At 41.9% G+C, this 23,419-nt stretch overlaps 1 protein-coding gene across 6 annotated transcripts; it reads right to left on the reverse strand.

Annotated features, from left to right (window-relative positions):
• Positions 1-986: 986 nt before the first annotated feature.
• On the reverse strand, positions 987-22,694 carry mafgb (MAF bZIP transcription factor Gb). Of its 6 annotated transcripts, XM_088599770.1 has the most exons (6): positions 22,013-22,153; positions 21,505-21,597; positions 10,266-10,332; positions 9,905-9,960; positions 9,460-9,525; positions 987-8,392 (listed from the first exon to the last, which is right to left on the reverse strand). In XM_088599770.1, the coding sequence occupies exons 4-6, from the start codon at positions 9,956-9,958 to the stop codon at positions 7,940-7,942; spliced, it is 573 nt and encodes a 190-aa protein (XP_088455896.1). In that variant the 5' UTR covers positions 9,959-9,960; positions 10,266-10,332; positions 21,505-21,597; positions 22,013-22,153; the 3' UTR covers positions 987-7,939. The 6 variants fall into 6 exon arrangements, with proteins under 6 accessions (XP_088455896.1, XP_088455897.1, XP_088455898.1 ...); XM_088599771.1 differs by lacking the exon at positions 10,266-10,332; XM_088599772.1 differs by lacking the exons at positions 9,905-9,960; positions 10,266-10,332.
• Between the last annotated feature and the right edge of the window lie 725 nt (positions 22,695-23,419).

Consider the following 23,419-nt stretch of genomic DNA (forward strand, 5'->3'; position numbering starts at 1 on the left):
AGAGGAGCACATAGTACCCTGCTTGGTCCTCAAACACACACTCAAGCAAGCCAGAAAAATTGAAATGACAAAATCCATAAGCAAATAAGGTTGGCCTTGCTTTGGAAAACGAACGAAGCACTTTTATCTCTTTGCATTCTTTCTTGCTGACTGGACTGAGCGTGACTTACAGCAAACACAGAAGAAGGGAAAAGGTTAATTAAACAATTAGTGCCTTCTTGATAGCTTTTCCCCGAAAAGCTCAGCTATTCTTTACTACAAACAAGAAATATCTTCATGGAATGTTCTATCCAATCAATTTTTTGGATATGTAAAGGTTGTGTTTTGGCATGGCTTGTGTGTGTATATTCATCATAGCTTACCTGTCCATCTATCAATCTGTAATCTGGACAGTATTTGGAAAAAGGTTAGAAAAATCAGTTTAATATGTTTAACAATTAAACATATTGCAGACCCAATTAACAATCTATATACATTCATACATGCACAGTCAGTTGTACCCCTTTAAGATTCCAAGTCATTTAGTTTTATTCAGCACATAATGTGTAGAAGTCACATATGAAGAATGTGGGTGTTGCTGGCATGTAAGGTACCACATCTCCTCCTAACCCTCTCTAGGCACTTGGGTTGAGAAGACAAATATCAAGACGACTGTGTGTCCTCATTAAGGACAAACACACCTAGACATCCTTCATGACTCTGTCATGTTTTACTAATGTCAGGCCAAAAATACGTCCACTGAGGTTGCTTAAACTGGGTCATTTGCTATTTTTTTGGATCCTGCAAAAAGAAATCACACTGCTTAAATGGTCTCCTTCTCTTCACACCAGCCTGGGCTGAAATACCCTTTTCCAAAAGAATTCCCATTTAGTTTGGGTTTTTTTTTGTTTTTTTTTTTACAAACAACTGGGTCATTAAGGGACAGTATTTCAACACCACATTTGTTCAGAAACAATATTTCTCATACATTAAAAAAGCATAGGTAGTCTTTTTCAAAATGTGTTTATTGGTCATATACAAAATAAAGTAAGCTGTATATCAACAAACATACAGTATATACATCAATAAATTAAAGACGCGTCCGACTGAGAATGAAACAGTTAATTTCATGGTTGTTATATATGAATACATCATTTTACTTATCTACAGATTGCAAAAAAGTACAATAATTTAGTTAATAAATACAATTAAATGGACTTTTATTTTATGTATTTTTCATACAAAGTACTGTGATATCATAACTTATTACACCCCAGACAGAAAAATAACAAAAACAGATTTTATTATTGTTATTTACCATATTCATAAAACTCACTACTTTTGTATAGCTTTAATTTTTTTCACTTTACACTTTTGAGACACAGAAACCTATTCTTGAAGAGCAAGATATTTAAACTTGCCAAATCACGTTTACCGGTTGACGAAGACATGTGGTTTGATTAAAAATAAAATAGCAGTCTAAAGCTTAGATTTTTGTCACGTAAGTGCTGATAAACTATTTCTTCTTTTTTAAAATACATATATTACATCTCATTCGTGACCAAAAGGGTGTTCAATAAAGTAAAAGATGACTGCAGAGGTACTCACAATAGTGCTATTAACATAAATACCAAATATTAACTGTAAAAGGGCTTAAACATTATTATTTCTAAGAAGCTGGGGTTGATACTTGCAGATTTACTCAAAGCATAAAGAACTTCAACATATGCCTAAGTCATAGTAATTGGTCTAGCAGCAACAGAGGGAGTTTATTATTTAAAACTCTTTAACAACAACAAACACTATGTGAAGAATTCTAAATTCAGTGAGTAAGCCCGCTGCCCCATTTTCCTCCTGATTAAAAAAAGGGGTGTCTGATCTATTATCATCCACAATCTTCAAACCTCTTTCCTTCCTTAGCCAGGTATATCTAATGGAAACTGATTCTAGTTTATCTTAAAGGGGAGCTCCAGTGGCCAGCGGTGTTAAACAGACTTGATAAGGCATGGGACCACCCTGGAAGTCAACAATGGTTCCCTCCATACAGCAAAATACAGTACGGACTATTCAGCTATTCAACACAAACTCGCACACCCTGTCACAATCTGGAGGAACTCTGCGTTTGCGTCCTCTCCTTTGACCAGGACTTATCTGATCTAGGAACAGGAGATAAAGAAGTCTGCTATCTTTTTAGGAAGTCAGGCCTGATGAAAGGAGCCCACTAATATTTCATCTGTTGCAGAATACGAGGGGGAAGGCTCCACTCCCACCTCCTCCCCCAAAGTTTTGTTCATTGCCTGGACAGGGACGATTGGCATTCCAGATTGTTTTTAAAATAGAGGAAGCAGAGAGGGGTTCATTTGTGCTTGCATTCATTCTACAAGTACAATTTTTGCCTTGTCTTACGAGCACAAAACTGAAAAGGCAAGGAAACTGCACCAAATGAGGAAAATAATGGAAAAGATTGTTTGCATGGTGCAAGGATGTCATTAAAAATCAGCGTTCATTTCCTACTAAATACCCTGTACTTTAACAACTGTACAGATGACGGAAGGAAAGGGTTATTCTTTTGCTCGGTGAAAGGGAGGGAAAATGAATTCAAGAAGAATCATAGACAGATAAGCACTCTGTATAAAACTATTGACTTTTGTCACTTTACAACATCACTACTCGTAGCTCTGAGCTCTAGTCTCTCACTGTAGTCCACTGAGTTGCATATTTAAAAAGGTTCACTTTTTCACAACAGTCACCACGACGTACGCACGTACGCCACACGTCTCCAGAAGAGAAATGAATGACACAAGGCGCTTGCCAAAACAAGCACTTAAAAACCTTTACACATTGTTCACAGAGGGTAACACTACAGGACCGTCACAGCAAAAACAGAATGTTAACATTGAAACAAGGCAATGCCAAGAATCAGGATCATCTTCCTTAGAGCAGTTTCACAGATAACCAGTCAAATCATGTCTTGTCAATTACTTTTTTTTTTAAAGAGAAGATATATGCATAATATATATAGAGCGATATATATACACACATATTATTCGGATTAAATGCCTCAGGCGTGATTTCCAGTGTTCAGACGTTTTTAAGTTAAATGCATTGTAAAGGCCAAGTGTTGAGCAGGAAGCAAGTTCAAAAGACCAGCAATTCGCTAAGGTTCTCTCTCCTTTGTCACTCAGAGCAGCTCATCTAAAAACCTTTGTCTCCTGGGCTTTGCATCTTTTAGCTTCTCTCCTAGCATTCACGGTCGGGTCTCTGAAGGAAAAGCAAATAAGCTTAGTTACTTTATAATGTGATTTTGCGGCTTTTCGAGAGCTTGTAAAATGTCAGAACAAATATATATTCTTAGTACTTCCTTGTGTGAGGGAGGAAGAGTTCAGGTCCACTTTAGAGGTAAATAGTTTCTCATGTCAGAAATGTTCAGTGTAAGATCCTTCGGCAGCATTAATCTCTGTTGAAATCCCATTTTGTATTTTGGTTTCTTAAAATGTTTTCAAGTGAACATGAGCCCTTACTAATCGGGAGTAGCCCTAATCCACAGACCGATTTATATACTGTACATGCTCCCAGTCTTGGGTTTTAAAGGCAACTCCTTGTGTCACATGATATGGTCCCAAAACATTGAATAGCCTGTTACAAAAAGTGATCTCACATCCTCTGCATTCCTGAGCAAATTTCTAATTGGTAGAAAGCCATCAAAAAAAGGCAGTATATTAATGATCTTTTCACAATTCACAAAGAAAGGGAAATAATTTTCCCAACTACAGTTGCACAATATGAGCAGTGGTGCAATGCTGTGAGGGACAGGGAACTTCAATCAAGGGAATTTCAAGGTAAAGAACATCTTTACTGTACCTTGCACTGGCCAGTAGAGAGCTGACACAGACCTTGTCAAACCCGTCTGTAGCAAAAACTACACAACCCGCGCAAAACATGTCTTCTCTGAAAAAATGAACTCGGAGAGCACATTTAAAAATAAAACTAAATAGGAAACACTTGGCCTTTAACTGTTTAACTTGTCATTCTGTCGATATAAAGAGGAACATCAAACTTTGGAAAAGGCATTCAATTGTTGTGCTATTGACCAATTTGCATTGGACCCCACCGCTTTCTTGTTTTAGTTTAACTAAAAACCTTTTATACTCTTTCGTTTAATTTTTTTTAAAAGTAATTTCGGTTTCAGTACATTTCCTTTCATCCGTTTTCTAACTGCATTTTCCAGCGCGGAGCCGCAGGGGAGCTGGAGCCTATCCCAGCAAGCAACACGTGCAAGGCAGGGTACACCCTGGACTGGACGCCAGTCATCCACAGGGCATACATACTCACACTCACACCAGGGCCAGTTTCCCCAGAAGCCAATTAACCTACCAACATGTCTTTAGACTGTGGGAGGAAACCAGAGCACCTGGAGGAAACCCAATTGAAGATGTGGAGAACATGCAAACTCCATGCAGATAGCACCCCAAGGACTCCAGCACTGAGTTCCGGGGCCCCAGCGCTACGAGGCAGAAATGCAAATCACTGCATCACCATGCTGCCTCAGGTACATTTCCTTTCTGGTCCTTTACAAGCCATTTTTACTGATGTTTACCAAAGTTTTCCATTATAATCTGTCCTCATAAACATACTGTATACTGTTACGTAAAGACAACATTGTTTGGGAAAAAAAAACCATTCAAACTTTTAAATATTATTAAATATTTCATATACAAAAAGAAAAAAAATCAAGCCCTGTTGTTCCTTCGCACTTGATATTAATACAGCATTTAAATAAATACATTTCTTAGAAGACAAATAATAACAGGTTTTGAACTAAACCCGTTACAAAATATACCTTCTATTGAGAAGTTTTAAAAATTGTTGCACTTTATAGTTGTGGAATACACTGTATTTATTTTCAACTATCTTTAAAGCTAATATGTTCAATATCATATTAATCCCCCCCAAGCAAAAGATTTGTTAGTACCAGCATTGTTTGAAACGGATGCAATTTAACATTTTCAAAAACTCATTGGTTGCACAGAAAAAGTTTTAACTGCAGCCAATAGTAATTCCAAGAACACTGAAAAGTCTCTTTTGGCATTCTTTAGTATGCAAATTTGCTTTCTCTATTAAACAGTCACAAGAAACTACCTACTGCTCAGCAGTAAAATCTGCTGGTTCTGATTAAATTCTATTGAAAATGGGGCCCCTTGCAAAATGGCAGTAGCTATTATGACGCTTTTTTTACACAGTGCAGAAGAGTCACACATCCCTGGCATTAATAAAAAATAATCAGAATAATAATAATAATAATAATTGAAAAAAATGTGTTTTGCCTTAAATATAGCAGAGAAATATACAGAAATCACACATCACAAAAATAACTTAAGAAAGGTGATGTACACAGTCGCGCTTTCATTCTGATGTTTCCTACTTTCAGACCCCCGCAGCAGTTTTGTTATCTGAAAGCTGAACAGATCTCCCCACGCCAGATCAACAGGAATACTTAATGAAGCCGAACACCAATTCTAAAGAGCGCACACAAAGAGCCCTGCTTTGTGGAAGCCAAGGAAACGGCTTTCAATTTCTCAGCATTTGGAAAATGTGTATATTACCACAGTGCATCTCGTACATAAAGATGAGGCTGAGCTTTCTCTCGCTTCGTTGTTCGCGCACACACAAGCACAATACCAATGTGGCACAGAAACCCTTAGGGTTCAAAGCTGTGAGGCGATTTCCATTATTATTATTAAAACCCAAGGAGGAGACCTACATTTCCCTGCTGGATGAAGGGAGGACTCGGACCCCGGCAAGTCATCCCACAGTATCATTTTTCACACTGACACGCAAAACTATTGCCAAAAGCAGGCAATATAAATTCCTAAATCACTCAGATTTTCGGAACCGACGGGGATACATTTTTTTTTTAAATAGTTCGCGGCGCATGATTTCGTTATGCCATCAAACAGCGCGAGAAGGCAGTGTTGACAGAATCCAAAAAGGGGGGTTCTGAAAGACAACAGGCTCTGTTTACATCACCAGTAATCTTTTTTTTTTTAAAAAAAGAAAAGTACAGCATTACATCCATATAGTGAACAATACTGTCACCTTGTCACTTAAACGTCACGCCACGCGCTAATCCACAGTACGCGCCTATGCACTAGAAAAGCTATCGACTTCAATAATAAGCCACTTTTGGTACAATTGCAAAAAGGATATCAAACAAGTTTTTTTGTACTTTTTTTAAAGAGGTTTTATAAATAATGTAAGATACTCTATGTATTTATAAAAATCAACACTTGAACGCGGACAAAGATCCTTAAAATACGTACACTAACAATTTTATAGTAAAGCTCCTGTGATTACACATCTGTCTATTTATGTGGTCAGCTAGTCCCCATTTTATTACCAAAAAAAAGTATTTGCCATTTTTTTTTACCGTAGGCTCTGTGTGACTGAAAGCCCCTTCACGGGATGTTTTTAAATGATGGACAACAAAAGGTTAATTGAGTCTTTTCACACGTCTCTCGAATTGAATGGAAATAACAACACATGTGCTTACGTTGTCATCGGGTCTCCAAAACACTGCGGTGTTGTTTGGCAGCTCTCTGATGTTGCACACAAGTGCAATTTTAGGTGCGAGACCCAGAAAAGCTAACTTTGCAAATATCATGAGCAAAAAAAAAAATAGTATAGGTGAATCTTCAGCAAATCAGAAAAGTATTTTCTTCCATTCAACCAATACATTGAGCCGTCAATAGTTTAAGAACTAAAGCTTGGGATTCCTAACACTGACAAACAGAAACTTTTCCATACTTAAATATTTTTGTATTGCTTTTCCAATTGAATAGTCTCCATAACAATACTCGTAAACATCTACAAAGAATACCAGCTTATTCCAGACATGGAATATATTACAAAAATTGCGCAACTTCCCAAAAAGTTAAACAAACACCTCAATTTTTTACCTTTTTTTGTTTAATTAAAAAATGGACTACCCAATCACATAAATTGGTCATCTGAGCGAATATATTTCACTGCCATTCAGATACTGTACAACTCTGAAACAGGTGAACACTTACAGATTTTTGTCTTTTTCAAAATACGGTTGGTCAGTGCAAAATATTAGGCACAGTTTGAAAAACGCATGTGAATGGGATATAAAATGTGGTCTGCCTACAGTCAACCCCTCCATAAAAGAAATGGTTTTGTGCTGTGATTTCACTGAACTTTGCAACAATTGCTAAAAGATTCTCAGCTGTGCTTGTAAAAAGGCATGAAATTAATTCTCGGATTTGCAAGCTCGTACCCAAACTAGGGAGACAAATCTGGATTCTGGGGCCTTCTAAACCAGTGCAGTCAATAACGTGTAATATCCCATAGGGTGTATTAGGACGGAAAAGACACTGATAAATAAATTATATCAAAAACAGGGAAAAAAAGGAACCGGCAACCACAAATTCGAAAACAGCAGACAGAGCTGACACTTGGACCCTTGCGACCAACGCCTGCCATAAAACTCTGACAAATCTGATCCAGAGAGGTCTTCACACGGACATCTAGATCGGCTGGGCCGACCTACCCCTCCGGCAATACCCAATTCGACCTGACGTTACACCGTCGCGGTTAAGTGCAGGTGGCAGCTTCCCCTGGACGGTCTTGCCTTGATGCCTGGCCGCTCGGGAGGTAAAACGATCAGCCTCCCAAGGGTGACGGGGTGAGACGCTGGCAGGGTGCCACTACCACAACAGACCCCTGCCAGCTCGCACTACACCCCCCCGCACCCCCAAGGAGACCGCCCCCCCTCCTCCTCCTCCTGCTGCTGCTGCTGCTGGCGGGGGGGGTGATGGGAGATGGGGTGGGGAGGGAGAGGGGAGGTGCTCAGTTTGAGGGGTAACACAAACAATGAAGCTCTGTGCTCAATTATGATGCACTGACCAGTTCCTCCCAATGGCTCCTGCCCTGCTAGATACTAAGACCTAGCGTCAGTTTTTGACTTGACTATTGTGATGACGCTGGTGGTGGCCACCTTGCCAGGAATGAGGGGGCCGATGACGGAAGCGATGGGGCCCCGGGCGGGGGCCACGGGGCTGCGGGCGACTGTCCGGGCGAAGTTCTGGAGGGCCTCGTATTTGGAGCGCAGGGCGTCCAGCTCCACCTTCATGCTGGCGTTCTCCGAGGCCAGCTTCTCCACCTCCTGCTGCAGCTCGGCCTTCTGCTTCTCCAGCTCCTCCTTCTGCGTCACCCGCTTCACCCGGCAGCTGGCCGCGTAGCCGCGGTTCTTCAGCGTGCGCCGCCGCTGCTTCAGCTGCAGGATCTCCTCCTTGGACAGGCCGCGCAGGTGCTGGTTCAGCTCCCGCACCGACATCGTCACTAGCTCCTCGTCTGTGAGGCTGGTGCCATTCTCCCCCGGTTCCCTTTTCACCTGAAAGAGGCCAGAGAGCACCCGAATCAAAAACGGATAAACCGGCGCGGCTCCTTTCGGCATCACCGCATCCACCCTTCCATCTTCTGCCCACTTCCCCCAATTCAGGGTCGCAGGTGGAGCCGGTGCCTGTCCCAGCAAACAGCGGGCACAAGGCAGGGTACACCAAGGGCGGGACGCCAGTCCAACGCAGGGCACAGCCAGACACAAACACACAACGGGTGCGATTTTCCCAGGAGCCCATTAACCTGCAAGTACGTCTTTGATCTGTGGGAAGAAACCGGAGCACCGGGAGGAAACCCACGCGAAACGTGAAGAGAACATACAAACTCCACAAAAATAGCATCCGAGGTCAGGAACTGAACCCAGGGCACCGGAGCTCCCAGGCAGCAATGCTGACCACTGTGTATCCCCTGGTATCACTTCAGAAAATCTAACTTCTTTATTTGTATGGAAAAGCACCAAGAACAAAAGCAGCCCATTTTGGTGAAAGTAGCGAACCACTTCCGGCCACTCAGTTATTAATAACTAAGTGACCCAAATGTGAAAGCACATTCGATAGCCTGTTTTTATAATTTCCTGCTGTGCAATGCTCCCGGGGATATAAACATGTTGTGACTGGTTGTGGATTTTGAGTCTGGCGAAACCAGGATGAGAAACAAGCAGCTTTAAATTCTGCTTTGGTCCTTATGAGGCCTCCTCAGGCTTCAGGTTCAGGGTTTCCACATTTTTAAAGAAGTGTTTAAAGAAAGCCCACAGGCTAGCTGCCACAAGAGGTGATATTCTCCCCTCATTGAGAGCTCACCGACTATCTGCGAACTATCAGGCTATCAGTGCCACAGGAGGCGATATGCTGCCCTCACTGCAAGCTCACAGGCTAGCTGCCACAGGAGGCGATATGATGTAACTCACCGGCTAGCAGGGTATCAAACCAAGAACTTGCATCTTCATCGAGGTCAAACGTGAAGAAGGCAGAAAGCAAAGCTAATAAATGCCCAAAGGCAATATTTCCGAAGGAGAAAGGCTTTAAAACGCACTTGTCTTTTCCAAGCGCCTTACTGCCTCACCTTCAAGGCTTTGCTTCCCTTGTTAGCGGTCGTCATACCACGAGAGCCGGTTCCGACAACACAGGTCTGCAGAGAAAACAAAACAAGTTTAAAATCTTCAATAACTGAGAGGCGTTAAGGCACAACAGCCGCCATACCTGAACTTCCCCAGTGAGGAACTGCTGTATCTGCAGAAACTGACTCCACTGCACATTACTATTACAATGTTTTTTTTTTTAAATAATGAAACAGAGTACTAAAACAACCAGATATGTTTATTTCAATCCTGCATCTTCTTATCCTCAAGTCTACGTACTGTAAGCGCATGTTTGAAACGAGCTGATCTAAAGCCCCAACAATTTTCCATATCACGAAAGGCGAAAAAGTCTGTCAGGTTTTGTTTAGCAAGCATTCTGAACCCTGCCACTCTAAAAAGTAGGACACTGAATGTGAGAAAGATAACAACCTCCAGTTTCCTGTTTCCTGCAGGCTCCTTGGTGGCACAGTGGTTTTCAACCATTTCTAAGAAAACGACAGAATAAAAAAAATCTATCCCTTATTTCACTAAACCTCTCAACGTCTGCTTGCTATATTTTTACCTCACATCGACACATCTAAGAATGGAAAACAAATAATGAGAAACTTGAGTTTGGAACACTAAAATGTCATTTTGCTGATGTACTCCAAAGAACTTTCACCCACTTACGTCTACCCAGTCACAGTTACTGTACGTACTTCCCCAACTCCTAGCTACAGAATAGTTTTCCTCTCATTTCGAAAGAAAATTCAACGCGGCACATCTCGCCACGTGCGTAGGTATGCCTCACCGCTGGGAGTCTGTGTTAAGAGTCCCACAGCAGACCTGGGGTCGTCATGAAGCAGCGATCGGCACTCCTAAAATCATAACAGCGTAAAAGAGCATATCGGCCAATGGGGAAGGAGCGTCAGAATCATCTCTGTGCTATCTGCCTTGGGCCAACAGCAGCACCAGATGTGACCATTTCCCCAAGCAAAGATGCCTTTAAGACAATCAAATTAAGGGGCTTTCATAAGAACACAAGGAAGTTTTTCACTGAAAGGAGACCATCTAGCCTGTTTGGTAATACGTTTAACACCGAACAGAAACTAATTTCCCCTGCTTGTTCCCCGCTCTTCAGTATTTCTTACACTGTGCCGCAAAAAATGTTTTTATTCTCAATTCTGACATGTAATTCACTTGTTGCAATTCTCTACATGGAACACATACCAGGCAGATGTCTACATAACCACTTATGTCTGGCTCCACCCCACGTGCGGTCTGTGCTACTGTAGGTGTTCACTGCCTCCGTTTCTGTGTTGCACTGGATTTACTGGCATTATTGGCATTATATGAAGACGTTTTATATACTTAATTGTTTCATGTTTTTCTTGTAATCAAATCAGATTCCTTCTGACACAGCACTTCCTGCTAAGCTTCATTAATGCTCGGCCAGATCTGGACAAGGGCATCTGCTAAGCAATTCTTTTTATTATTATGCAGATGAAGAAATGTGGGGACTTTCAAGCGAGGCTGTGAAATGGTCCCCAACAAGACTGAGGTGTTATTGTCTTTTAAGAAAATTCCAGGGGATTTCCTGGGTGTAATGACAAGCTAAGAAACTGCTCGAAAGAGACAATGATGAGAACCGTACTCCTGCAGAAGAGCGCACATGGCAGTTCCAAATTGCACAGCAAGCTGAGGGAAGGTCAGCGAAGCCACAGGGTCATCAGTGGCTTTTGTTGCACTCAGCAGCAGCTTGTCACTGCTTACTTCACAGACGGCAAAGCCTGTGTCAGCAAGTGACCCACTGCTCCCACTGCAATGGCTGCTGGTCCTCGGTGCCAGCCTGAGAGACACAGGGAGAAGCGGAGTGGCACCCCACCTGGGTATCGTCATGGGAACTGCCAGGTGCAGGTGGGGGCACTCAGCCTCAGACAGGTGAGGACGTTCTGCAACTGCAAATGCAGCAGTCAGTTCTGAATGGACTGCATCAAAGTATGGCGATAAAAAGGGTATTTAAAGGCAAGAGAGAATTCACCCTTAATGCCCAATAAAATACAAGAAACCTTGAGCACTTTATATTCTGCTACTTAGAACTTATATTTCAATTATGTTACGGTTACACTAACAATTGTTTTATATATTAACAGAGACAAATGTATAAAACAAAGTGTTCTCACTATAGATCTTAACATTCTGTTAGACAAATATATATATAAAAAAGTGAAGAAAACACTGAAGCAACAGATGAGTTGCTGTTTTTTTTTTCTTTTACAACTGAACAAGCTCAAAGACGTTGAGGCTGCAGGGAAGAAATCTTAAGGAAGTGAGTAGGATTGGGGCCATGTGGACTTTTATGAGTCTCTGATCTGTTTCAAGATTCAAGGTCTGTAGCACAGAGATTTCCACTGAAACAGGTGCAACAGGAAAGTTACAAAAAGTAAAATAACTTTGTATACAAAGTACCAGTGGAAGTCACCATAGATTTCTATAAATGCTTCTTGAATACTGCGTGATAAAAGCAAACCATTGTGCAGTGTGACTGCGCAAATATCATGGGATCAAGTCACCCTGACTCAGCAGATTCCTAATCTCCACCAACACTGGGCTACCCCCACCCCACAACTCCGCACTAACAAGCCTCATAGAGTACACACACACACAGCAAGTCACTTAGGAGGAGGAGAATATTTCTAAAAAAGGCTAAGCAAAAAGGTTGAATTAATGGATTCAGCATTTATTTAGCCTTTTCACTGCTTTTATACACTTCCATTACTCTCCAAGACTTGCTCTGCATTCCCGTCACTTTTAAGAATTTCTGAACTAAGACTAAATCAATTAAAGGTGTAAAACAAACACAAAGCTACAGAAGTGATTTGGAAACACGGCTCAAAAAAACGCTCCAAAATCATTCTCAGGAATCTTAAAAAAAAAACTTTTCAGACAATTCCCAGTACAACTTTCATACATGCAGATACTCAAGCACAGTGCAGTTCACCAATTTCCTTAAGTTCTAAACCTGATTTAAACAGAAAATAAACTTGTGAACAGAGCTGCATTTTGCTACATACTGTATTAAACAAGCATTAAGTAAATTTAGAATATTAACTTTGCTATTCATTGTTTATTATTAAACTTATTGGAATCATATGGATTATTTTCTAATAAGCATCAGCAATGTACAGTGTCTTACATTGACTGCTTAAAAAAACCTATAAGATTTCTTCCATTTTAATGAGGACAATAAAGACAATATTTAAAAATGCTTCAAGGCAGATTCATTTGTACCAGAGACCTAATTAACTTGTTTCTTTTGCAAGCAGTTGAGAGTAATTTATATTGTGGAAATAAATCATAAACATATTAAATATGTAAATTTTGGGGGGGAGGTATTTATGTTTGGGGGATTTTAATCATTTACAAAAGAACTAACCATTTGTTTCCAATAGTGGACTAAATGTGGAAATATCCTCCAAGCTTGGGTTGTCTGTAACTTGAATCCACTGTGTAAAGTAACATATTTAAATTCATTTCTGAATACACTCTACCGACAATCCATCAGTTCTTTAATTTCAGTTCAAGAAGAAATGACTGCAATCACTCTTTCCAAACCATACAGGGACAATTTTCCAACAACGCTATAAGGAGATTCCCCCCCCCCCCCACCACCAAAAATAAGAATAAAACAGGAAAAAAAATTCTCTGAAGCTAAATAAAGAAACACAGTATCAACCAAGACAAGCATTCCTATGATATGAACGGAGCACAACTGAACCCAAAGCAGACGCCCACAGGCAGAGAGGGGGAGTATTGACAAAGAACACACTAACCCACATTAACCAAGCTGTTACAAAATTGTGATTTTACAGCAGCTATTGTATGAAACAGGGAACCTGCTTAGCAAGTAGCACCTTCCAGCCATAAACCCACCCGTTACGAGCATGAAATGGAAATAAAAACTGAGAAGGGACCAAACAAAGTTCTGACTGACCAAGCATCTGGAAATCTACAACATGGAGCGAACAGGCTGGCTGTTACTGTACCTAAAATTCTCCCCACACACACAAAAAAAAAAGTCAAATTAGGACTAAAAATAGTCTGGGAAGCCACGAGAACACAGGGCTGCTCTTAATCCCACACATCTAAAACAAAAGTTAATTCAGGGAGACAAATTCAGCGATACTTATAGAAGAGAAGCATTAAAAAGAATAATTTGATCTACTTTAATAATTTAGTACTTCAGTAAAGGGTATACACGCAGGCAGTCACAAAATGGTTCCTGGTTTGTCCTGGTTTGTCTCCTGTTGTGATCGAAGGGCACGGGCTTTTCAGTCGTTTGACAAAAATGAAAACCAAACACTGCCCCATGGATGCCTTTAGCCTCTGGTGCACCACGATGTTATTTCCCCGGCGCGTCTCCTGAGCTCCCCACTTTCAGAAGAGCACCTCTGGGTAACTAGGCCCGAACGATGAAGAGGAAACATCCTGACGGCAGCCACAGCAGGCCCCGCCAGCCCGCACACGGGAGGCAGCCGCCCAGCGACATCCCCGCTGACAGGTTTGCTCTTTCCATATTCATGTCAGTAAAGCTCCCAACGCAGCCTCCTCTTACACAACGCAAACGTGTTACCTCCGGTAAACGATTTCACCTCTTCTGCGCCTGTTTAGTGAGGAAGGAGAGAGAAGGTGTGTGTGTGTGGGGGGGGGGGCGCTGGCGGGGGACCGAGGCGTCTTTTGCAGGCACAGGCTGAATTTTTATGAATTGCCTAGAAGAATGCTGACATCTCAGAGCTGATTACTTGTAGAAGAGACATCACACCCACAGGAAAAAAAAAATGCTGAGTGTGAACACGGAGTAAAAAAGAAGGAAAGTTTTTTTTTTTTCTCCTCCTTCTTGAAACTGCATCCTCGACACATTTTCAGGAGCTTAAGGGGAGGGGGGTAAAAACACCGATCTCAGCAACGACCAGGACCAAGTCTCCAATTAGGAACTTTCTCAACTTGAGCTAACATGAGTGAGATTCCTATCATTCCACCACTCACACTACCCTCTTGTTAATAAATCTAGAAGTGGAAGAGAATAAGGGGGAAAAAAAGCTGATGTGACAAGTTTTCACACGCCTTGTGTTGTCCCTTAATTATCTCATCCTTTTGTAGCTGCCTCTGAAAATGCTACGAGCTTGTCAAGTGGGGTTCAAATTTGTTAATTAACAGCATGATTATTTAACAGCACCCTGGCGCAATACCCATCTCCCATGATGAATATTTATACAGTTATTTATTGGCGAGGGCGAAGGCATCTAACAACACACAAGGGACAATCTGCAAGGTTAATTCCAAGGTTTATTTTAACATCACACACAAGAAAACAGAGGATGCTCGCATCTTTAATAGGGTAGCTGGATAAGGTCATTTTTTGAAAAAAAGGCTGTCTTGCCAGCACTGGACTTTCCATAATGACAGACTAACACACCTCACCTGTTGTGGCCTGCACAATATACTATTCTGCTGCTGATGGGTGACTGTGCACAGAATTCTTAATGGCCCTTTTTATCCTGCAGATAAAAGGATTCTCATTTTTTTCATGCAGCCAGGAGACATAGCTGAAATTCGTCCTCTCCCAAAGTTGCGCTATTTCAACATTTTGGGATGGCTGCAGAGAAAGACTCCAAAATTAACAATTCCTGGGAAACCGCACCATTGACTATGGCAGGGCGTCCACACCAGAAATGAGACCAGTTCAATTTCAACAGAACGGCAGAAAAAAACAGAGCACTGCAAAGGAGGGCAGATTTAGGCAACTCTTAAAACACACAACATGAATGTGTACACACCACACCCTAAACCCACACTTCTCAAATGTTTTTTTTCCTGTCAGTAATGTTTGCAGCCAGTAACGACCTGAGGGTTTGTGCTGAAATAGTGAAGTAATCCCCCACTGACTAGAGACCTCAAGACAACAATGCAAAACTTACTGTAAACAGTAATTACACATTTAAGGTTCTGGTTGGGATTTTTTTTTTAGTTCGCCACATTGTGCAATCATCCAAAACCTTAAAATCTTTTACAAGACAACCTGCAGCCCACGGAAAAAAAAAACATATTTCGACTGTATCCGGAGCCAACTTGGGACGCAGTGGAAAGTTACTTCTTTGTATAGCTTGTTACAAATTCTGTACTATTTTAAAATATCTTAGCAAACCTTCACTGCAGAAATGCCGAGAGGCCTGATGCAAAGCAGATCCACTTTTCCCAGCCTGAACTGACCAAGCCGGGTGTCTGTAGGAAACTATAGGGATCCCTCAAGCCATTTCCTCACAGCTCCATCCAATTCAGAGTTACGGAGGAGCTGGAGCCTATCCCAGCAAGCAATGGGCGCAAGGCAGGGCACAAGACGGGGTGTCAGTCCATCGCAGGGCACACACAGACACAAACACACTCACGCCAGGGCCAGGTTTTCCAGAAGTCAATTAACTTACCTGTGTGTCTTTGGACTATGGGAGAAAACCGGAGCAACTGGAGGAAACTCATGTGAACACAGGCAGAACATACAAACTCCACACAGACAGCACCCCAGCACCAGGATTGAACGCAGGGCCCCAGCACTGTGTGACAGCAACTCTAATCACTTTGCCAACACAAAAATCAAAAAGCCCAATGAGATAATTATGCCTGGACCCTCGAATTAAAGGATCCAAAAGTGATGCATCTGGGAAGCCTTTTTACTCCTCTGTTTTGTTCTGCTAAACATCCATTATCTAGGATCAGCTGCTGCTCCGTCTGACAAAGGCTAACGGTTCGAACCACAACAGGGAAAAAGATCAATAGGCATTACTGGTCTAGCCAAGTCTTCCTATGCTTTATTCCAGAGGCTTGCTGTTAATTCTCACTCAGAAGACTGCTTGCATTTCATTCTGTTTTTTAAATGAAATGATCCAATGCTCTCCTTTGTTGTGTAAAGTAAATAATTTAACAATCAGCATGTGCCGTCCACCATTTAATAGCAAATTAAAAATGAGACATCTATGCCAGCGATGCTCTTTTAATGTGGAGCTCGCATCCTATTTATATATAGATACAGCATCGCGAACAGATAAGAGGGAAGCTATTAACTACTAGGTATTCAGAGCGTGAAATAAGGAGTGCAGAAAAAAAAATGTTCAGCAGCTTTCTGGAGAGAGAAAAAAAATCACAAGATCAGTGGTATGTGGTATTAAAAGAGCAAAAAAAAAAAATCTGTCTACACGTTTTCCATTTCAGGTACTAAGTCTGTGTGTAATGACAAATTCCCTAACACAAGCAAAAAAGATGCACTGTCAGGGGATTCAAACTTGTTTTTTTTTTTACCACGTTTTTCCTGTGGAGGACCTTGTAGGTTAATTTAGTCTCCCTTTCCGCAGAGGTAGTGAGAGCAACGGGAGATAAGTTAACTAAATACCTTGGGGGGGTTTTCTCCCATGAACCTGGGTCGGTTCAAAAAAAAAAGAAGAAAGAAAGACTATTACAAAGAGTTTCACTACCCAATCAAAACAAACACCCTGGCTGACATTTAATCAAAGGAGAATGGAGGGCTTGGTTACTGTTCTAAAAGCGTCCCTTTTGGTTTCACTTTCCCCAGAAGGAAACCTCCTGAAGAGTCTGGCAAGCACGCAAAGATTCTACTCGTTTATGACCAGCCATCGTTATAAGAGAATCGAACTTCACTGTGGCACATATGCCCAATGTCCTTCTCTTGTTTGTGCCCTTTCAGTCAGACACAAACTGTATCCCATCGTACCAAAGTCAAGGCAGCTCAACCAACAGTAAAACCAACTGTGAAAGTCAACTGGAATCTCTTTGTTACAGTAAATGGCAGAGCATCACCTCAGTACTGGGTCATGGCTCCTCAAAATTTACCAATCCAGGTTTTAAACTACAAAATGCATGTTTCTCGCACCTCGATTCAATGCAAGGCACACCAATTGCTTGTGAACGCAGTCAAGGGGCATGGAGGCACTATGGACATGTGCCATTAACTCTAAAAAACATACGGTGCAAATCACCCGTCTTCACCTGCCTGATGGAAACTATACAGCACAATGTAAGAAAATGAAGTGGAAGTCAAGAGCAGCCTTTGATAATCATTCTAACCCATCGCTCTCAAGCCACGCCAGTTTATGAAGGCTAACAGCTGAGTTTTCAAGTCATGGTAACTGATGCTGAACTGAATTTGCCTCAAAAAGACAGTCTTGTTTTGCACAGGGAAAGAGTTATGGAGAAGGACAGCACAATAATAAATCGGGGCTGGGAAAAAAAAAGACATTACATATGAAAACCCAGCAAATAATTTTTAATTCCAAACCCACTTGCCAATAATATTTTAAATACAGGAGATTCTTGCCACATGGCTCAGAAAATATGGCAAATGAGGATAATGAAATCCATCATCCACTACAGGCTGAAAATTAAGACGTTTGAATTTGAACAACAAATGGAAATTGTACACTAGACTTACAGTGTCTGATTAGTACTGGGGTTTATACAAATGAAACACCTTGCCTATTCCCTGTATAACACAGTGACACCTCTCTAACATTAACCACTAAATTTTACGCAAACCCCCATTAAAATGATAGCACATTTAAGTTAAAATGTACATTTTGAGGTGTAAGTACAGGTACTAAAAACTATTTGGGACATTTTAAATAATAGATAATAAGAAAGTGTACAGAAAAATTAAATAGTAGAAAACATTAATTCTTGCTTCTTGCCACCTGATTCGATTGCCACTCTATAACTTTAAATGTACAGCAGTTATACTATAAACCAGAGGTCTCTGCCCCTGGTCCAACAGGTATCGATCAGGAAGGTGATTAGTTAAGTGGAGTTATTTTGAGATAATATGGGACAAACAATCTTAATGCTATTCTTCTCTCAAGAACCAGAAATTAACTTAACTGATCAAATTATTTTATTAATAACTTATAGGTGTTCCCTATCTCTAGAAACGGAGAACAGTTTTATTCAAGGAAGAACCCGTAAGACTAACTGGAATCAGGTCTAGGTTTGGAGACCCCTGGTATTTTACATGTTGATGCTTATTTTACGTCTAATAAACACAAGTGTATTTTCCCGGAAGGAAAAAGTTGTTGTTTTAAATTTGCCTTTTCAGACTTTCACAGAAGCTAGCCAGACGTTCAATTCTTATAGACTGTTAAAGAGCATAGAAAAGAAGACTTTTTTAACAGGCTGCCACCGTTACGTCCTTTAAGATGATTTACATCATTCTCAAGCAAGAACAGAAATTGCTTGTTTTTAGCAGAAGTACAATTTCTGTTCTGGAATTTAAGGAACATTGTCTGAATTTCAACCCAAACACTAGTAGGGCTGCCTTTTTTAAAATAAAAATATTAAACATTCTGATCTCTCTGGCTGTTTTTTTTTTGTGAAGCACAACCTCTTTGCTGTGTAGTTTCACCATCCTTGCTATTTCTTCTGTTTTTAACAGTTATGTTTCCAGGTCAGACGCTTACACTTTTTAGTTTTGGGCTTTGCCAAACCTGATCTCAACTAAAAAAAACAAATTATACCCATAACCATTTGAAAACATTGCATTTGCTTAACATCATACAAATTACGACTAAGATGACAAAAAAGACCGAACATCTTGCATTTAACAACATTTGCCAATTTATAGCTAGCTTAGTGAATAACTTTATCAAGGCTTAGCCTCAACACTGTTGCGTCAGTACAGTCTCTTACATTGTCTGGTACAATCAGTACAGTCGATGATGTAGGAAAATGCTACCAAACGCACATAACAGTAAAGGAAAACTTGGAACCAGACTGAAAATAAAGTTTAAAAGTCATTACAATTTTATAACACCACCACAACGGCAGAATTAAAACAAGAAGCCGCAAGCCCAAACGGTGAATTTACACAGCTGGGGGGCTGTATCAGCATGGGAGAGATTTTGCATATATACTTAAATATACACCGTGTGAGAAAACATCATTGAAAGAGTCCGAAGGCGTGTCAGAAGGAGATGAAAAACAAATGGCTGTCATTTACACACTGTGGGAGGTATCAGAGCTGTGGCAGAAGGCCCTTCCCTTCCGTAACGTTTCCCCCAGCAATCCTGTTAATTCCTTCCACAAACGGCCCTTTTTCCTCACACGACTGTACGGCTCGTCTTGCTCACAAGGGGAAGGTGCAGAGGGGCAGGTGAACTCAACGGCACAGAAGTTACTTCAAACTGGCCGAGCTGGCACACATAAGGAATGACTATTTTTGGAGTGATTGTTCCCTGGTGTTCCAAGACAGACCTAGAGACAGCTTGTAAACACACTGATTTAAAGTAGAACAAGGCCAAAAACAGTAATTACAGACCACCAGTATTGACTTTAATAGACAGCACTACACTCCCACACAGGTGTGGTATAACCCTCTAGTATGGGGGTGTCTGGAGCTTCTGACTGCATCTAGATAAGATAGTGAGACGCTCGATGCCATAAATATCAGCCTATGCCTCCACTAAACACAGACTTTTAGCCACTTGGCAATCCAGACTCCCCAGATTTTTACATCTCAAACTTTCTGTGCGGAAAGACAAAAAGGTGTTCATTTACTCCGCCGTCCCGTATTGGGGAGGAAAAAAAGCTGAGAATGACCAGATCACAGCAAATTCAGCATTGCATCCAGTGACAGTAAAGGCACATTTCATCCTTCAGCCATACTTCAAAATATTTGTCTGGGAAATCGATTGTGATTCGCCCACTTCTGACTGTTATCACCTGCTGAAAATAACTAGCAAAGCCTTTCTCATATAAAGCACAACATCCATTTCGCAACAGCTTTACAGATCAAAACCGTTAAAAACAGTTTGAGTGCCACCTTTAAAGAGAAAGGCATTATCCTAAACTGTGAACTTTAGTCAAACATCTAGTGTTTCTGACAAGGCTTTCTGACATTGACAGTCATAACTGGACAGGTAAAAATGCCTCCCACTGGATATGCACAGCTCTTCAACAATTCTCCCAGGTGTTGGGGTAAGGCATAGAAACCACAATCCAGCACAATAATCGAGGAACACTTCGGCCATGATGGAAATCAGTCAAAATTCATTCGATTCTCTGACCTGAGTCACAAGCTGGCCATCTAAAAAAAAGGAGACGTACCATACCGATCTACTAACAGCAAGCGTACCTGTTTCACTTCTCATTAAGGTTCACCGCTGAGTGACTTCAAAATAAGAAGCAGGAAATATTCTCATACGGAGAAAAGGAAAGTGTGTGTGTGTGTTTTTTACATAACACCACACAGATACATGCATTGCCCTTTTGTGATTTACAGCACAACCCCACAACAGTTCGACCTGAAGTGGGGGGAAAAAAATGCAAATACCACCAAGAAGTTTATTGTTCATTTCGTGGTCGTGACGGCCCAGCGGGTTTCGGGATTAACATGGCCCCTTTCGGACCCGTCTGCTGGCCCTGTGGCATCGTCGCACATCTCCCTAAACCGGCAGCAAATAAAAATCATCGATCCTTATCGCCGAGCCCAGACCTCTGTCCGCAGGTCCATGTCAGCAGTGCCTGTCCAGTGCCGCCTGCTCAGCCTCAAAATTCAACGTTGTGATGAATCAGCACATACGGTACTTTCTGAGCCGATTTCGAAATCGAAAACAAGCCTTTAGTATTTTTATAGTATTAAAAAATAATAATAATAAAAATAATAATAAGATAACGGTCACACGGTGTAAGAAGGCGACTTGAAACACGGGCTCCGACCTACACCGTTCTCTCAAATTCTCATCCACGGTGTAAGATTACAACAATTTCTTTGTTAGTGAAACGTTTGTTCTTGATCACCCCGATACAATGAAGCGATACACCTTTTACTGTAGCGAAGACATTTTTCCCCCCCCCCTTAACTGAAGGAGCGCTTTCTGCTCTCAAGAATCACATTTTTCGAGACGGGCAGAACGAGTTGGCGCTGCGAGCCGACTCGTCTCGGCGGCCAGCGGCACCAGGCGACGCTACGGCAGCCGATGCTGAGCTCACCTTACCTTCCCAGAAAGCCGGCCAGCCTGACCTCTCTCTCCGCCTTACCACAGCGCCGTCGCCCCGGCTTTCGCCCGTTTTTCAGCACGGCCCCCGTTCTGATGAAACAGCAGGTTTGTCCAGCTCAGATGCATTACACATTTCTCGGCAACACGCTCCACGCCGCTGTCTGCCAGTGTGACTGACAGGGGCTCGGCGCCAGCTCTCGCCCAGCGAGGTCTCAGACCAAGGGGACTCCCCGGTAAAACCGAGATTTTACAACCACCTTATCCTTTTGTTAAAAACCCTGTGCCTGCACGGTTCTGACCGCACTCGCCGTGCATGCCTAATGACCCAATCGTGATGAATCAGCATGTCTGGCCCTTTAATGCACTCTCTCTCACACACACACACACATCGACATGCACACACCACAGATCTACAGGCAAAGCAAAGGCGTGCACACTCAGCAAAATAACACATCTCTTTCAAATGTGCCGTCCGCGATCGAAGTAAACCCGCCATCGGACTCACCAAACTCAAGGGAGACCCTCTTCCCCACCGCCGGAGGTCTGATATCGGAGTATTTGGAAGTGAGGCGCCTCTATTTCTGGATAATTTGTAAAATTTACTCCCTCGCCTTCTCCTTGTTGATCCCTTTCTCTTGTGCCGGAGCCAGACGTCATATGATGTTTGGTCACGTGGTTTCATTCATGAAGGATCTACGCAACTGGCAAAAAGGCTTAAAGGGACCGAGGCCACATATTTTCCAAAAAGCACATTCTTCCACAGCTCCCGAAACTCGCTCTTTAAAGGGACAGCCGGCTCCCCAAACCCGTATCCCCCCTCCAAAAAAAAACAAAAACAAAAACAAAACAACGGACTAACTAGCAGCTGTGGCTTTCGAGACAAGCTGGTGTGTTTTGGCGAATTTGGAATCACCCTGCACCGCTTTTTTTTTTACATATAGTAAGACAGGTCGAGAAAGCAAATATATATGTATAGGTGGGGTAGCCTCAAGAAAGTTTATCTTTTAAAAGTTACATTGTTCCCAGATTATAACTGATCGTTATCCTGATGTGCGTTACAAGACACTGCGCAGTACGTGCGATGTGGTAACTTGCCGGAGTTAAGCATTCCTCAGAGCAGTACGCAAGGGAAAGTTTGAAGAGAAATGCGCAGCAAATGGCAAAACAAAATGTTTAACATTCCGCCAGTTTTAGCGGGGTACTAAACGCCGCTGGTGGGGGGGCTCTTCTCTCGCAAGTGTAACAGTGGGAAACGCGATCCCTCCCGAGTTATACAGAAGTGTGTCCAGCGAGCCAGTGGTTGGCCGGGGGCAGATGTGAACGCGGCTCTGCCGAACAGGGGGCTCGAAACGGGACAGCCCACCTGCAAAGCATTTTCGAAGAGGGCTGTCGGAACCTGAGCTCCTTTTTCGGCTCTGTGGTTTGATGGGATCTGCGCACCATAAGCAGAAACATTACAGCACTTCCCAGGAATGTCTTAAAGAGGCAAGCGCAGAACAATAGGCTGCCGTTCCGAGGCGCCGGGATCTCGGATCCCTGTTCGGGAATGCCGGCGCATGTTCTCGTCAGTCTATCAAAACAAATTGCCCTTTTTATCTTTCAAAGGAGGCCGTGCATGTCCTACCCTTCCCACCTTTTTTTTGTTGCGTTTTGTGCGCAACAATTTGTTTTCTTAAAAAAACATTTCACAATCATGTCTGTTATCACATGTGGTTTTCATTTTGCGGAGCTGCGCATACACTGGCAAATCACTTGCACAATGTACACGTAGGCAGGGCAGTTTAATGTTAAAGTCTGCGTTACCTCTCTGCTTTTAATAGGTTCGAGGCACGTAAATCCGAGCAATCTAGAACATGTATCGTAGGATATAATATTTGTCTTTAAAAAAGTGAACTACGACACACATTTCTCT

The sequence above is a fragment of the Lepisosteus platostomus genome, chromosome 11 (genome assembly GCF_059453375.1).
Source record: "Lepisosteus platostomus isolate fLepPlt1 chromosome 11, fLepPlt1.hap1, whole genome shotgun sequence".
In the NCBI taxonomy this organism is placed as follows: Eukaryota; Metazoa; Chordata; class Actinopteri; order Semionotiformes; family Lepisosteidae; genus Lepisosteus; species Lepisosteus platostomus.